This window comes from Salmo salar, chromosome 11 (genome assembly GCF_965601325.2).
Source record: "Salmo salar chromosome 11, fSalSal1, whole genome shotgun sequence".
Classification (NCBI taxonomy): Eukaryota; Metazoa; Chordata; class Actinopteri; order Salmoniformes; family Salmonidae; genus Salmo; species Salmo salar.
In genome coordinates this window covers 70,959,459-70,976,556 of record NC_138301.1, presented here as the reverse complement: position 1 = coordinate 70,976,556, position 17,098 = coordinate 70,959,459, and the positions used below count along the sequence as shown (strand labels likewise).

At 41.4% G+C, this 17,098-nt stretch overlaps 1 protein-coding gene across 1 annotated transcript in view; it reads left to right on the top strand.

The window, feature by feature from the left end:
- Window positions 1–13,538, top strand: part of LOC106592435 (b(0,+)-type amino acid transporter 1) — a 28,766-nt gene extending 15,228 nt beyond the window's left edge. Inside the window, exons 6-10 of the mRNA XM_045689780.2 lie at window positions 1,184–1,307; window positions 1,479–1,582; window positions 1,831–1,927; window positions 12,706–12,825; window positions 13,345–13,538. Coding sequence (XP_045545736.2) covers window positions 1,184–1,307; window positions 1,479–1,582; window positions 1,831–1,927; window positions 12,706–12,825; window positions 13,345–13,527 — 628 coding nt within the window. The 3' untranslated portion in view covers window positions 13,528–13,538. The remainder of the gene's footprint in view (window positions 1–1,183; window positions 1,308–1,478; window positions 1,583–1,830; window positions 1,928–12,705; window positions 12,826–13,344) is intronic.
- Window positions 13,539–17,098: the final 3,560 nt, after the last annotated feature.

The window sequence follows — 17,098 nt, the reverse complement described above, 5'->3', positions numbered from 1 at the left end:
TTACCTTTTGTTGTCTTCGTCAGAATACACACCCAGGACAGCTACTTCAATAACAAATGTTGGTTTGGTCCAAAATAATCCATCGTTATATCCGAATAGCGGCGTTTTGTTCGTGCGTTCCAGACACTATCCGAAATAGTAAAGAAGTGTCGCGTGCTTGGCGCAATTCCTGACAATAAAATTCAAAGTATTCCATTACCGTACGTCGAAGCATGTCAACCGCTGTTTAAAATCAATTTTTACGTCATTTTTCTCGTAGAAAAGTGATAATATTCCGACAGGGAATCTCCTTTTCGGCAAACAGAGGAAAAAATCCCAAAGGCGGGGGCGGTCGGGGTCACGCGCATAAGCTAGTGTCTCTTGATGGGCCACTTGAGAAAGGCGATAATGTGTTTCAGCCTGGGGCTGGAATGACGACATTCTGTTTTTTCCCGGGCTCTGAGAGCCTATGGAAGACGTGGGAAGTGTCACGTTAGAGCAGAGATCCTTAGTAAATGATAGAGATGGAAAACAAGTTCAACAAATGGTCAGACAGGCCACTTCCTGTAAAGGAATCTCTCAGGTTTTGACCTGCCATTTGAGTTCTGTTATACTCACAGACACCATTCAAACAGTTTTAGAAAATTTAGGGTGTTTTCTATCCATATGTAATAAGTATATGCATATTCTAGTTACTGAGTAGGAGTGGTAACCAGATTAAATCGGGTATGTTTTTTATCCAGCCGTGTCAATGCTGCCCCCTAGCCCTAACAGGTTAAATCATTTTATACAAACATTAGATGTAAGTCACATCGCTGAGGCTAGTATATAAACCTTAGTATGGTAATATGGCCATATTGTCTCTAATGAGCCTCACAAAATTGTACCACGTGGACCAGTTCGTAGCTGGATTCTTCACCGATCTTTTATACCTTCTCCGGAACATAAATGTCGTTTGGTTCTCCAATTCTGTGAGGTGGAAGAATCCTTTCTTCTCTCCATGAAACCACTCTGTCTCTTTATACTGGGGCCATGAGGCAGGACATTACATTTGGAATTTACGACCGCCTTCACACAGCCTTGTGTCAGAAGTATAGAGGTCGGGGGATGGTGCATAGAAAACCCAGAGGGCAACGTCATGACACTGTGTACTATGTGTTGGTTGTAGTCTCTCTCTCACACTAACACTCTCTCTCTCTAACAGAAACCTTCCCCTGGCCATTATCATTGGTATTCCCTTGGTGTCTGTGTGCTATGTGCTGGTCAACATTGCCTACTTCAGCGCCATGACCCCTACAGAACTACTGCAGTCTCCCGCTGTCGCTGTGGTAAGAGGGTCATCATGGAGACAGAGAGGGACGGAGACAGAGGAAGCCATTGGTTTGGCTCATATCATATCTCCCTTAGCAAGAACAAGATGCATTCTTTTCAACAACAAACAATTACATTTTATTTATTTTCTCCCCATCTCCTGGGAGGGACTTGTTTGTGACCCTTAGACTTTTGGTGACAGAGTGCTGTACCCCCTGTCGTGGGTAGTCCCTGTGTTTGTCGTCTTCTCCACTTTCGGAGCGGCCAATGGGAGCTGCTTCACTGCCGGCAGGTAAATGGACAACTTCAGGAAGACATTTTTGTTTTTGCTAATAAAATTGAATCAAGCAAATGTATTTTATAAAGCCCTTTTTATATCAGCAGTTGTCACAAATTGTTTAACAGATCTAATCTGCTTTTCTAAAATAACAGAGCACAAGCAGAGGTTAAAAATGGTGAAAAGAAAGCAAACAAAATTCAGGTTCAACATATTGCCAATATTATGTTAAACTAACATGTTTGTGCTCTATCCCACCTCAGGTTGACCTATGTGGCAGGAAGAGAGGGTCACATGGTAAAGATCTTGTCCTATATCAGTCTGAAGCGTTACACTCCTTCCCCTGCCATCATCTTCAATGTAAGTCAGAGATACAGTGCCTTGCAAAAGTATTCATCCCACTTGGTGTTTTTTTCCTATTTTGTTGCATTACGACCTGTAATTTAAATGGATTTTTATTTGTATTTCATGTAATGGACATAAACACAAAATATTCCAGTTTGGTGAAGTGAAATTAAATAACTTCTTTCAAAAAATTAAAAAAATTAAAAACAGATAACTGGTGTGTGCATATGTATTCACCCTCTTTACTATGAAGCCCCTAAATAAGATCTGGTGCAACCAGTTACCTTCAGAAGTCACATAATTAGTTAAATAAAGTCCACCTGTGTGCAATCTTAGTGTCACAAGATCTCAGTGTGTGTGTATATATATATATATATATATATATATATATATATATATATATATATATATATACCTGTTCTGAAAGGCCATGGAGTCTGCAACACCACTAAGCAAGGGGCACCACCAAGCAAGGGGCACCATGAAGACCAAGGAGCTCTCCAAACAGGTAAGGGATAAAGTTGTGGAGAAGTACAGATCAGGGTTGGGTTATAAAAAAATATCCTAAACTTGAACATCCCACAGAGCACCATTAAATCCATTATTAAAAAATGGAAAGAATATGGCACCACAACCAACCAGCCAAGAGAGGGCCGCTCACCAAAACTCACAGACCAGGCAAGGAGGGCATTAATCAGAGAGGCAACAGAATTGAAGGAATGATGCATGGCGCTAAATACAGGGAAATTCTTGAGGGAATCCTTTTTCAGTCTTTCAGAGATTTGAGACTGGGATGAAGGTTCACCTTCCAACAGGACAATGACCCAAAGCATACTGCTAAAGCAATACTTGAGTGTTTTAAGGGGAAACATTTAAATGTCTTGGAATGTCCTAGTCAAAGGCCAGACCTCAATCCAATTGAGAATCTTTGGTATGGCTTAAAGATTGCTGTACACTGCCAGAACCCATCCAACTTGAAGGAGCTGGAGAAGTTTTGCCTTTGAAGAATGGTCAAAAATCCCAGTGGCTAGATGTGCCAAGCTTATAGAGACATACCCCAAGAGACTTGCAGCTGTAATTCCTGCAAAAGGTGGCTCTATAAAGTATTGACTTTGGGGGGGGGGGTGAAAAGTTATGCACACAAGTTTTCAGTTTTTTTTGTCTTATTTCTTGTTTGTTTCACAAAAATAAATATTTTGCATCTTCAAAGTGGTGGGCATGTTGTGTAAATCAAATGATACAAACCCCACAAATATTGATTTTAATTCCAGGTTGTAAGGCAAAAATAAATTGAAAAATGCCAATGGGGGTGAATACTCACAAGCCACTTTATTACATGATGTCTCTATGTTGATCTCCTCACCTCAACTCTACCCAGCTCATTGCACTCCAACTCAACTCTACTCAGCTCATTGCACTCCAACTCAACTCTACCCAGCTCATTGCACTCCAACTCAACTCTACCCAGCTCATTGCACTCCAACTCAACTCTACCCAGCTCATCGCACTCCAACTCAACTCAGTCTACTCTAATAGCCCAATATGACCATGACATGACTGAATGTTGAGTCCTGTGTGTGTTAATAAGGATATTATAGTTTTATGTTTTTAGATTAGTTTTTATTTCTATTAGTTTAAAGATTTGTATGTGAAATTCAGCTTAGTTTGTTCGTTTTCAGATCCACCCCAGCTAGCATTTTGGTTCCTTGGAAGTTGTCAGAACATATGTTTTTGGTTTCCCCATTTATTCTGGGAACGAAGCCGTGCATTTCTTGACAAGTAAAACTGAATGTTTTTCAAGGTTCTGAGAACGGAGGTGAAAATTATACCTGTTCTGGGAACGTACATTTTTAGGTTGAAGGGAGGTTCTGAGAATGTTTTACTCTGGTTCCAGGGAGGTTCTGAGAATGTTTTATTATGGTGCCCTGAAAGTTTTCCTAGGAAGATTTATTAACACTGAGAGCGGCCTCCCGAGCTCTCAGCTGTTTCAGGCACTGCATAGCAGTGCTTGAGGCGTTACTACAGACCTGGGTTCGATCCCAGGCTGTGTTACAGCTGGCCGTCACCGGAAGTCCCATGAGGCGGCGCACAATTGGCCCAGCATCGACCGGGTTATGGGAGGGTTTGGCAGGCCGGGATTATCCTTCTCCCATCGCGCTCTAGCGACTCCTTGTGGCGGGCCGGGCACCTTCAAGCTGACTTCAGTCGCCAGCTGGACAGTGTTTCCTCCGACACCTTGGCTTCCGGGTTAAGCGAGCAGTGTGGCAAGAAGCAGTGCGGGTTGGCAGGGTCGTGTTTCAGTTAACATGATTTTTTTAATGACTACATCATCATCCACATACTGGGTGTATTGTATGTAAGGGAAAACCCCCCCTAATTTGGACAAAATAACATGGGAACATATTGGCATAGCACGAATCATACACACGATTGTAAATACCACCGAAAGCGGTCCATCTCCGGGCCAATCATATGGCAATTTTCCGATGGCAATTGCCAATTGTAACACCCCAAATTTCATGTATGTTAGGTCCCTCAGTCGAGCAGTGAATTTCAAACACAGATTCACCCACAAAGCCCTGGGAGGTTTTGCAATGCCTCGCAAAGAAGGACCCCTATTGGTAGATGGGTAAAAAAGCAGACATTGACATCCCTTTGAGCATGGTGAAGTTATTAATTACACTTTGGATGGTGTATCAATACACACAGTCACTACAAAGATACAGGCGTCCTTCCTAACTCAGTTGCCGGAGAGGAATGAAACCGCTCAAGGATTTCACAAGGAGGCCAATGGTGACTTTAAAACAGTTAGAGTTTAACAACAACATTTCAGTTACTCTACAATACTAACCTAAATTACATTGAAAACAAGGAAGCCTGTACAGAAAAAATAATCCTAAACATGCATCCTGTTTGCAATAAGGCACTAAAGTAAAACTCCCAAAAATGTGGCTAAGAACTGAACTTTATGTCCTGAATACAAAGCGTTATGTTTGGGGCAAATCGAAAACATAACATGACTGAGCACCACTCTTTATATTTTCAAGCATGGTGGTGGCTGCATCATGTTAACTTCTTCGGGATCGGTTACCCTTCCACGGGACGGTTGAGCTAACGTAGGCTAATACAATTAGCATGAGGTTGTAAGTAACAAGAGAATTTCCCAGGACAACTTTTGAACAGAAATGCAACGGTTCATTTGATCAGTCTAAGACTTTGCACATACACTGCTGCCATCTAGTGGCCAAAATCTAAATTGCAGCTGGGCTGGAATAATACATGATGGCCTTTCTCTTGCATTCCAAAGATGATGGTACAAAAAAATACAAAAGAACGGGTATTTTTTTCTTTGTATTATCTTTTACCAGATCTATTGTGTTATATTCTCCTACATTCCTTTCACATTTCCATAAACTTTCAAGTGTTTCCTTTCAAATGGTACCAAGAATATGCATATCCTTGCTTCTAGGCCTGAGTTACAGGCAGTTAGATTTGGGTATGTAATTATAGACAAAAGTTTAAAAAAAATAATAATTAAAAAGGGGCGGACCCTTAAGAGTTTGTTAACAAGAAGACTTTGAATGTTCCTGAGTGGCAAAGTTAGTTTTGACTTAAATCGTGTTGAAAATCTCTGTACCTCGGTTGGTAGAGCATGGTGCTTGTAATGCCAAGATAATAGGTTTAATTCCCAGGACAACACACATTAAAATGTCTGCATGAATGACTAAGTCGCTTGGAATAAAAGTGTCTGCTGAATGGCATATTATATATTATAGCAATGATCAACAACCAACTTGACAGAGCTTGCAGAATTTAAAAAAGAATAATGTGCCTGTAACCTGACCCATCACTTTATACATTACTGCCCCCCAGTGGCCTAACCTGTAACCTGACCCATCACTTTATACATTACTGCCCCACAGTGGCCTAACCTATGACCTGACCCATCACTTTATACATTACTGTCCATTGCATGCATACAGGCCTTTTCGTGGCTTTCTTTTGCAAATGACTATGAATCAACAGACTTATTTCCTAAAACTTGTCAATACTAAATGTCATATTAAGGCAGAGATTCCCAAACTCGGTCCTCGGGATCCCAAGGGGTGCACATTTTGGGTTTTTGCCACACCCGTTGCTGACAGGTGTATACAATCCAGCACACAGCCATGAAATCTCCATAGACAAACATTGGCAGTAGAATGGCCTTACTGAAGAGCTCAGGGACTTTCAACCTGACACCGTCATAGGATGCCACTTTTCCAACAGGTCAGTTTGTCTAATTTCTGCCCTGCTAGAGCTGCCCCGGTCAACTGTAAGTGCTGTTATTGTGAAGTGGAAATGTCTAGGAGCAACAATGTCTCAGCCGCGAAGTAGTAGGCCACACAAGCTAACAGAACGGGACCACCGAGTGCTGAAGCGCATTGTGAGTAAAAATCATCTATCCTCAATTGCAACACTCCACTACTGAGTTACAAACTGCCCCTGGAAGCAACGTCAGCACCATAAGTGTATTTCTGAAAGCTTAATGAAATGGGTTTCCATGGCCGAGCAGCCGCACACAAGCCTTAGATCACCATACGCAATGCCAAGCATCGGGTGGAGGGGTGTAAAGCTCACCGCCATTGGACTCTGGAGCAGTGGAAATGAGTTCTCTAGAGTGATGAATCACGCATCGCCAATCACGCATCGCCATCTGGCAGCCAGACAGACGATACTGGTGACATATTATTTTGTAGCTCACACGGTGCGGGTTCTACAGGCGATTTCATTAAGATTTTGTTGTCCGGATCTTCTCGTGTAGAAAAAGTCTGCTTTTAGTTTCAGAGGAACCATGTAAGATATATAATAGATGGAGGTTCTGAGGAATGTTGTTTTTTACCAAACCCGCTTTGGTCCAGATGCAAGCGCAGTTTGGCGGGTCATGACTCGACCTTCGCCTCTCCCGAGCCCATTGGGGAGTTGCAGCGATGAGACAAAATCGTAATATCACGAAATTGGGGGGAAAAAATTGGTAAATTACGAAAAAATACACATGGAAAAAAAAAACTTGCAAAGAGGGACTATCCGTACCAAACTTTAGACATTATTCTTCCACCCCTGGATGATAATAGAGAGAAATATGGTGTCTCCTATTGTCCTGGAAGAGGTGGTCCCTTAAACAATGTAATATGGTGTCTCCTATTGCCCTGGAAGAGGTGGTCTCCAGTGATATATCCCTTAAACAATGTAATATGATGTCTCCTATTGTCCTGGAAGAGGTGGTCCCTTAACTTGTTATGGATAGGGGGCAGTATTTTCACGGCCGGATAAAAAACGTACCCGATTTAATCTGATTATTACTCCTGCCCAGAAACTAGAATATGCATATAATTATTAGCTTTGGATAGAAAACACTCCAAAGTTTCTAAAACTGTTTGAATGGTGTCTGTGAGTATAACAGAACTCATTTGGCAGGCCAAAACCTGAGAAGATTCCAAACAGGAAGCGCCCTCTCTGACCATTTCTTGGCCTTCTTGATCATCTCTATCCAAAACAGGGGATCTCTGCTGTAACGTGACATTTTCTAACGCTCCCATAGGCTCTCAGAAGGCGCCAGAACGTTGAATGATGACTTTGCAGGCCATGGCTGAAAAACAGTAGCGCATTTGGTAAGTGGTCGATCTGAGAACAATGAGACTGGTGCACGAGACGACTCCATGTTTACATTTTCAGTCTTTGAACGAAAACAACGACTCCCGGTCGGAATATTATCACTTTTTTTACGAGAAAAATCGCATAAAAATTGATTTTAAACAGCGTTTGACATGCTTCGAAGTACGGTAATGGAATATTTTGAAATTTTTGGTTACGAAACGCGCCGGGCGCGTCACCCTTCGTTACCCTTCGGATAGTGTCTTGAACGCACAACAAAACGCCACTATTTGGATATAACTATTGCTTATTTGGAACCAAACCAACATTTGTTATTGAATTAGAAGTCCTGGGAGTGCATTCTGACGAAGAACAGCAAAGGTAATCCAATTTTTCTTATAGTAAATCTGAGTTTGGTGAGTACCAAACTTGGTGGGTGTCAAAATAGCTAGCCCGTGATGGCCGGGCTATCTACTCAGAATATTGCAAAATGTGCTTTCACCGAAAAGCTATTTTAAAATTGGACATAGCGAGTGCATAGAGGAGTTCAGTATCTATAATTCTTAAAATAATTATGTTTTTTGTGAACGTTTATCGTGAGTAATTTAGTAAATTCACCGGAAGTTTGCTAGTTCTGAACGTCACATGCTAATGTAAAAAGCTGGTTTTTGATATAAATATGAACTTGATTGAACAAAACATGCATGTATTGTATAACATAATGTCCTAGGGGTGTCATCTGATGAAGATCATCAAAGGTTAGTGCTGCATTTAGCTGTGGTTTGGATTTATGTGACATTATATGCTAGCTTGAAAAATGGGTGTCTGATTATTTCTGGCTGGGTACTCTGCTGACATAATCTAATGTTTTGCTTTCATTGTAAAGCCTTTTTGAAATCGGACAGTGTGGTTAGATAAAGGAGAGTCTTGTCTTTAAAATGCTGTGAAATAGTCATATGTTTGAAAAATTGAAGTTTTTGCATTTTTGAGGAATTTGTAATTCGCGCCACCTTTATCATTGGATATTGGAGCAGGTGTTCCGCTAGCGGAACGTCTAGATGTAAGAGGTTTGGGTCAAACGTTTCAGGTAACCTTCCACAAGCTTCCCACAATAAGTTGGGTGAATTTTGGCCCATTCTTCCTGACAGAGTTGGTGTAACTGAGTCAGGTTTGTAGGCCTCCTTGCTCGCACACACTTTTTCAGTTCTACCCACAAATGTTCTATAGGATTGAGGTCAGGGCTTTGTGATGGCCACTCCAATACCTTGACTTTGTTGTCCTTAACCTCTATGGGCTAGGTGGGACGCTAGCGTGCCACCCGTGGTGCACTCCATCAACAGCAGGTGCATTTCAAGAGCGGCAAATTTGAATCCAAATAAATGTCAAAATTCAAATTTTTCAAAAATACAACTATTTTACACCATTTGAAAGATAAACATCTCCTTAATCTAACCACGTTTTACGATTTCAAAAAGGTTTTACGGCGAAAGCATAAATTTAGAGTATGTTAGGACAGTACATTTACAAGAGTTGTGTGTAATGTTTTGTCAAGTCAAAGACAGGGTCACCAAAACCATAAAACCAGCTAAAATGATGCACTAACCTTTTACAATCTCCATCAGATGACACTCCTAGGACATTATGTTAGACAATGCATGCATTTTTAGTTCTATCAAGTTCATATTTATATCCAAAAACAGCGTTTTACTATGGCATTGATGTTGAGGAAATCGTTTCCCTCCAACAACCGGCAGTCAAGTCAGCGTCACAAATTAAATAATTAAAATTAGAAAACATTGGTAAAATATTATATTGTCATTTAAAGAATTATAGATTTACATCTCTTGAACGCAATCAACTTGCCAGATTTAAAAATAACCTTACTGGGAAATCACACTTTGCAATAATCTGAGCACTGCGCCCAGAAAAATACGCGTTGCGATACAGACTAGACGTCATGTTGGGGAGATCTAAAATCGAAAATACTATGTAAATAATCCATTACCTTTGATTCTCTTCATCAGATGTCACTTCCAGGTATCACAGGTCCATAACGAATGTAGTTTTGTTCAAAAAAGCTCATCATTTATGTCCAAAAATCTCCGTCTTGTTAGCACATGATCTAAGCCAGCCGGACTTCTCGTCATGAACGAGGGGAAAAAATATATTTACGTTCGTTCAAACATGTCAAACGTTGTATAGCATAAATCATTAGGGCCTTTTTTAACCAGAACATGAATAATATTCAAGGTGGACGAATGCATACTCTTTTTTATAACGTATTGGAACGAGGGTACCCAACATGAACTCGCGCGCCAGGTGTCTAATGGGACATCATCGTTCCATGGCTCTTGTTCGGTCAGATCTCCCTCCAGAAGGCTCAAAACACTTTGTAAAGGCTGGTGACATCTAGTGGAAGCAATAGGAAGTGCCAAAATATTCCTCAGCCCCTGTGTTTTTCAATGGGATAGGTTTAAAGTCAATACAACACATCAGGTATCCACTTCCTGTCAGAAAATGTCTCAGGGTTTTGCCTGCCAAATGAGTTCTGTTATACTCACAGACACCATTCAAACAGTTTTAGAAACTTTAGAGTGTTTTCTATCCATATATAATAAGTATATGCATATTCTAGTTACTGGGTAGGATTAGTAACCAGATTAAATCGGGTACATTTTTTTTATCCAGACGTGCAAATGCTGCCCCCTAGCCCTAACAGGTTAAGCCACTCTGCCACAACTTTGGAAGTATGCTTGGGGTCATTGTCCATTTGGAAGACCCATTTGCGACCCAAGCTTTAACTTCCTGAATGATGTCTTGAGATTTTGCTTCAATATATCCACATAATTTTCCTCCCTCATGATGCCATCTATTTTGTGAAGTGCACCAGTCCCTCCTGCAGCAAAGCACCCCCACAACATGATGCTGCCACCCCCGTGCGTCACGGTTGGGATGATGTTCTTCAGCTTGCAAGCCTCCCCTTTATTCCTCCATACATAACGATGGTCATTATGGCCAAACAGTTCTATTTTTGTTTCATCAGACCAGAGGACATTTCTCCAAAAAGTACGATCTTTGTCCCCATGTGCAGCTGCAAACCGTAGTCTGGCTTTTATATGGCAGTTTGTGAGCAGTGGCTTCTTCCTTGCTGAGCGTCCTTTCAGGTTATGTTGATATAGGACTCCTTTTACTGTGGATATAGATACTTTTGTACCTGTTTCCTCCAGCATCTTCACAAGGTCCTTTGCGGTTGTTCTGGGATTGATTTGCACTTTTCGCACCAAAGTACGTTCATCTCAACAGAACTCGTCTCCTTCCTGAGCGGTATGACGGCTGCGTGGTCCCATGGTGTTTATACTTGCATAGTATTGTTTGTCCAGATGAACGTGATACCTTCAGGCGTTTGGAAATTGCTTCCAAGGATGAACCAGACTTGTGGAAGTCTACAATTATTTTTATTTTTTTTAGGTCTTGGCTGATTTTCTTTTGATTTTCCCATGATGTCAAGCAAAGAGGCACTGAGTTTGAAGGTAGACCTTGAAATACATCCACAGGTACACCTCCAATTGACTCAAATGATGTCAATTAGCCTATCAGAAGCCTCTAAAGCCATGACATCATTTTCTGGAACTTTCCAAGCTGTTTAATCTTAGGGCTCAAATCCCGTTTAATGGATTGACAACAGCCAGTGAAAGTGCAGGGCGCCAAATTCAAATAACAAAAATATCATAATTAAAATTCCTCAAGCATACAAGTATTATACACCATTTTAAAGATAAACTTCTTGTTAATCCAATCACCGTGTCCGATTTCAAAAAGGTTTTACAGCGAAAGCACACCATACGATTGTTAGGACAGCGCCTTGTCACAAAAAAACAGCAATTTTCCAGCCAAAGAGAGGAGTCACAAAAAACAGAAATAGAGAACGTTAATCACTAACCTTTGATCTTCATCAGATGGCACTCATAGGACTTCATGTTACACAATACATGTATGTTTTGTTCAATAAAGTTCATATTTATATCCAAAAATCTCAGTTTACATTGGCTCGTTTACTTTGGGCTCCTCATTCATCCGGATGTGAAAATACTGCCCCCTTTCCCAAACAGGTTTTAACAAGAAATTTGTGGAGTGGTTAAAAAACTAGTTTTAATGACTCCAACCTAAGTGTATGTAAACTTCCGACTTCAACTGTATATCCCTTAAATAATGTAATATGGTGTCTCCTATTGCCCTGGAAGAGGTGGTCTCCACTGATAGACCATCTCTCAGTAAATGTACACTACGCTTTGGTCCTATTATTGCTCAAGCAGTATCTATTTGGTGGAAAATGTAACTGGGAATCAAAATGGCATACCCATACTCCTATATTTCACAATAATGCCTTGCGATCTGGAGGGTGGTCCAAATGTAGAGTCTGTACCCTTAGAGATGCCAATCTGGACCCTTAGAGATGCCAATCTGGACCCTTAGAGATATTGTGGACCGTAATGTTTTGAGAACATTCCAAGCTCTGAAAGACCCATTACCAGGCTCAAAGACACATATACATTACCAGGCAAATCCTTTTTTCTGTATTTACATCTTAGGTCAGCCATGCTGGCCTCTGGAGTCCCTTGGGAAATACAACTACCGAACCATCCTATGATGGGATTTATAAATACATTTCCTGGGCTCCTGAAAGGACTGATCTTTATATATGAACAACTCTTGGAAAGCTCATATTCTGAGCATTAAAAAAGTATGGTCCACAGATCTAAATGAATCTGAACAGCCTTTTAACTGGAACAGAATATGGAAAAATATGACCTTGACATCCTGTAATCCAAACTATCAAGTTATACATTTTTTAAGTTCATTCACAGGAAACATTTTAAGATGAAATTGGCTCCAACTGTTCACTGAAACCTGTAGGAAACTGAAATTCCCATAGAAGAACGTTGTTTTTTAATGTTCTCTGAACTATTTGAGAACATTTCCAATGTCAGACCAGTCGGAGAACATTGCTAGAATATTACCAGAAATGAAATGTAACTATGTTTGTACTTTTAGGGAAAGTTCTGTTTAAAGTAATGAAATACCAAGAAATAACGTTTTTTTTCTTGTCAAGTTCCTTAAATGTGCTGCTTCAGTTTACCCTGTTGTTGTGGTGGTTGTAGGGTATTCTGGCCGTATTCTACATTATCCCAGCAGACATCAACACCCTGATCAACGGTCTCACAGCTCTCGCTCTCATCGTCATGCGCTTCACCAGGAAGGAACTCAAGAGGCCCGTCAAGGTAAGACTAGACTCACATTGTCATACATCCAAGTCCTGTATATTAATTTTTGTATTTAACCTTTTATTTAACTGGGCAAGTCAGTTAAGAACAAATTCTTATTTTCAATGACGGCCTAGGAACAGTGGGTTAACTGCCTTGTTCAGGGGCAGAATGAATTTTTTTTTACCTTGTCAGCTCGGGGATTCTATCTAGCAACCTTTCAGTTACTGGCCCAAAGCTCTAACCAGTAGGCTACCTGCAGCCCCTCATCTCTTGGCTATTGGAAGAACATAGTTATAACTATCAGGTTGAACTCATGGATGGTCAGTCCTAACATCCATAGCTCTGTCTATACATTTTAGAGTGGTTACATTTCTCCAGCCACATCCCTCAGCTGGTTACCACAACAAATGGGGTGGTAACCGCTTTGATGTTTTTCTGAATCCTAGATTCCCTTAACCTGTTTTTAGAGCAATACTGTCCGAGATCCCTCCTGTGAGACTGACAGGTGGTTATGTCCTGGTTGTCCCCCAACAGTGTCCCATGCCCATAGCAGTGCTGGTGGTGATAGTGTCCTGCTACCTGGTCCTAGCACCTATCATAGACAAGCCAGAGCTGGAGTATCTGTACTGTACCATCTTCATCCTCAGCGGTCTGCTGCTCTACTTCCCCTTCGTACACCGCAAGTTCAGCTGGACACGCAGGGTCATGAGTGAGTAACGACCCACTGCTCAGAGTTGTTGACGCTTGAGGGTTGGAGAGAGACTTTATCCCAAAATGGGCCCCCTATTCCCTTTGTAGTGCACTAGAAGACAACACTGCCTTTATCCCAAAATGGCCCCCTATTCCCTGTGTAGTGCACTAGAAGACAACACTGTGTGTGTCCCAAATGACCCCCTATTCCCTTTGTAGTGCACTAGAAGACAACACTGTCTGTGTCCCAATAGTCCCCTATTCCCTGTGTATTGCACTAGAAGACAACACTGACTGTGTCCCAAATAGTCCCCTATTCCCTGTGTAGTGCACTACCCTATGGGCCCTGGTGAAAGGTAGTGCACTATAATATAGGGGATAGGGTGCCCTTTGGGAAGCAAACACTATTATCTTCTGCAACTTGGGTCATTTTTATGAATCAAAATGTTTTATTCCTCAGTGAGGGGTACTGGAGTTCTTCCCCTTTAGATAATTCCAGTCATTGTGGAGTTCAACTCAGAAGGTCACAGAGCCTATAGATCATGCTGTGATTGGGTTGATGTCCCCTTTAGTAACCTTTTTTTTATTAAAGTTATGTATTATTAACCTTTAATTAGCCTGATTGGTCCAATCTGAACTTTAACCTTTCACCTCCCCTGCAGGATCAATCACCATGTACCTCCAGCTGCTGATGGAGGTCGTTCCTCCTGAGAAAAACAAATAGAGGAAGATAATAAACAGCCTAAACTGGCTGATGTGGACAAATGTATTTTTGTGCATCCCAAATGGTACCCTATTCCCTGTGGTGCACTACCCCATATGCCCTAGTCAAAAGCAGTGCACTACATAGGGAATAGGGTGCCATTTCAGACGCAGATTTAGAAAACACAGACTGTCTCATAATGAAGGTACTGTCACATAATGTTCTGTACTGTCTCATAATGAAGGTACTGTACTGTGTCATAATGAAGGTACTGTCTCATAATGAAGGTACTGTACTGTCTCATAATGAAGGTACTGTCTCATAATGAAGGTACTGTACTGTCTCATAATGAAGGTACTGTACTGTCTCATAATGAAGGTACTGTCTCATTATTTTGTATAATTTTTTTACATTTTATTTCACCTTTATTTAACCAGGTAGGCAAGTTGAATAATAAGAATAATAAGTTGAGAACAAGTTCTCATTTACAACTGCGACCTAATAATAATAATAATAATAATGAAGGTACTGTCTCATAATGACGGTAATGCCTCATAATGAAGGTACTGTCTCATAATGAAGATGATGCCCCATAATGAAGGTACTGTACTGTCACATAATGAAGGTACTGTACTGTCTCATAATGAAGGTAATGTACTGTCTCATAATGAAGATAATGTACTGTCTCATAATGAAGAAAATGTACTGTCTGATATTGAAGGTACTGTACTGTCTCATAATGAAGGTACTGTCTCATAATGAAGGTACTGTACTGTCACATAATGAAGGTACTGTCTCATAATGAAGGTACTGCCACATAATGTTCTGTACTGTCTCATAATGAAGGTACTGTACTGTCACATAATGAAGGTACTATACTGTCACATAATGAAGGTTCTGTACTCTCTCATAATGAAGGTAATGTACTGTCTCATAATGAAAGTAATGTCTCATAATGTTCTGTACTGTCTCATAATGAAGGTAATGTCTCATAATGTTCTGTACTGTCTCATAATGAAGGTAATGTCTCATAATGTTCTGTACTGTCACATAATGAAGGTACTGTGTCATAATGCTGGAAAAATGCTAGAATCCTGTCTGTTTCTCTCCCATGAGACTATTGCCAATATAGATGGTCTATATAATGCCCCTCTGTGTTTAAACTCTGCTTAGGAGGACATATTTGCTTTTAGGACACTGCCATAATATATATTGAAGACAGAGGCTCTGCTTGGCAGGTTGGCAGCAGCTGATAATGAAGGTAGTGTATCATAATGAGACAGAGGCTCTGCTTGGCAGGTTGGTAGCAGCTGATAATGAAGGTAGTGTATCACCCTGTCGTTCTCCACTAACATCAAGGCGGTGACCCGATCCTGTAGGTTCATGCTCTACAACATTCGCAGAGTACGACCCTGCCTCACACAGGAAGCGGCGCAGGTCCTAATCCAGGCACTTGTCATCTCCCGTCTGGATTACTGCAACTCGCTGTTGGCTGGGCTCCCTGCCTGTGCCATTAAACCCCTACAACTCATCCAGAACGCCGCAGCCCGTCTGGTGTTCAACCTTCCCAAGTTCTCTCACGTCACCCCGCTCCTCCGCTCTCTCCACTGGCTTCCAGTTGAAGCTCGCATCCGCTACAAGACCATGGTGATTGCCTACGGAGCTGTGAAGGGAACGGCACCTCCATACCTTCAGGCTCTGATCAGGCCCTACACCCAAACAAGGGCACTGCGTTCATCCACCACTGGCCTGCTGGCCCCCCTACCTCTGAGGAAGCACAGTTCCCGCTCAGCCCAGTCAAAACTGTTCGCTGCTCTGGCACCCCAATGGTGGAACAAGCTCCCTCACGACGCCAGGACAGCGGAGTCAATCACCACCTTCCGGAGACACCTGAAACCCCACCTCTTTAAGGAATACCTAGGATAGGATAAAGTAATCCTTCTAACCCCCCCCCCCCCCCATTAAAAGATTTAGATGCACTATTGTAAAGTGGTTGTTCCACTGGATATCATAAGGTGAATGCACCATTTTGTAAGTCGCTCTGGATAAGAGCGTCTGCTAAATGACTTAAATGTAATGTAAATGTAATAATGAGACAGAGGCTCTGCTTGGCAGGTTGGCAGCAGCTGATAATGAAGGTAGTGTATCATAATGACACAGCGGCTCTGCTTGGCAGGTTGGCAGCAGCCGTCTACACGGTCTGGATCCCAAACTAATTGACTGGATACAGGAGGTCAACGCCTGCGTCTCAAATCACACCCTATGCCCTAGGGAACGGGGCGCCATTTGAGACGCTGACAATATGCTGTTCTTGTACATGACTAGAGAGAACATAATAGACCAAAATGATGTCATTATTTTTTACTTGTCCTCGACATTGTTTAAAATCCCTCATGTTTGCGCTGTTCAAGCACTTCTATATTATCTATGGTTTTAATAGTTATTTGACAAGTTAAAAGACATATTTGTCCCTTGTTGTCTTCTATCTCGTCCACCAGCGGCCAGTTGAACCTGGGGACACGGGTAATCTTATACTGCCTGCTGTGTGATGTCACTCTAAACTGAATGTAGATTTTATACTACTGAATTCAACATTTCAAAACCCCTTCTCATCTTGGACTTGAAAAGTAGATAGTGAGTTGTTGTGTTTGTGAATAAAATGGCTTTCCCTTCAATTGTAATTCAATCCCACAAATCAATTCATTTTTGTCCTGTTATAAAAAGTTGACAGTATCTGTTTACTAACCACAAACATCAATCACTTTCCTGAACTTTAACCTTCACCCCCAGTTTAATCACCATCATGAACTGCATTGATAGAGGCTATGGTGAGATCAGTCATCCACATCCAGTAGGTGGCGTAGTAACACAACACACCGGAAACACGGTTCTTCT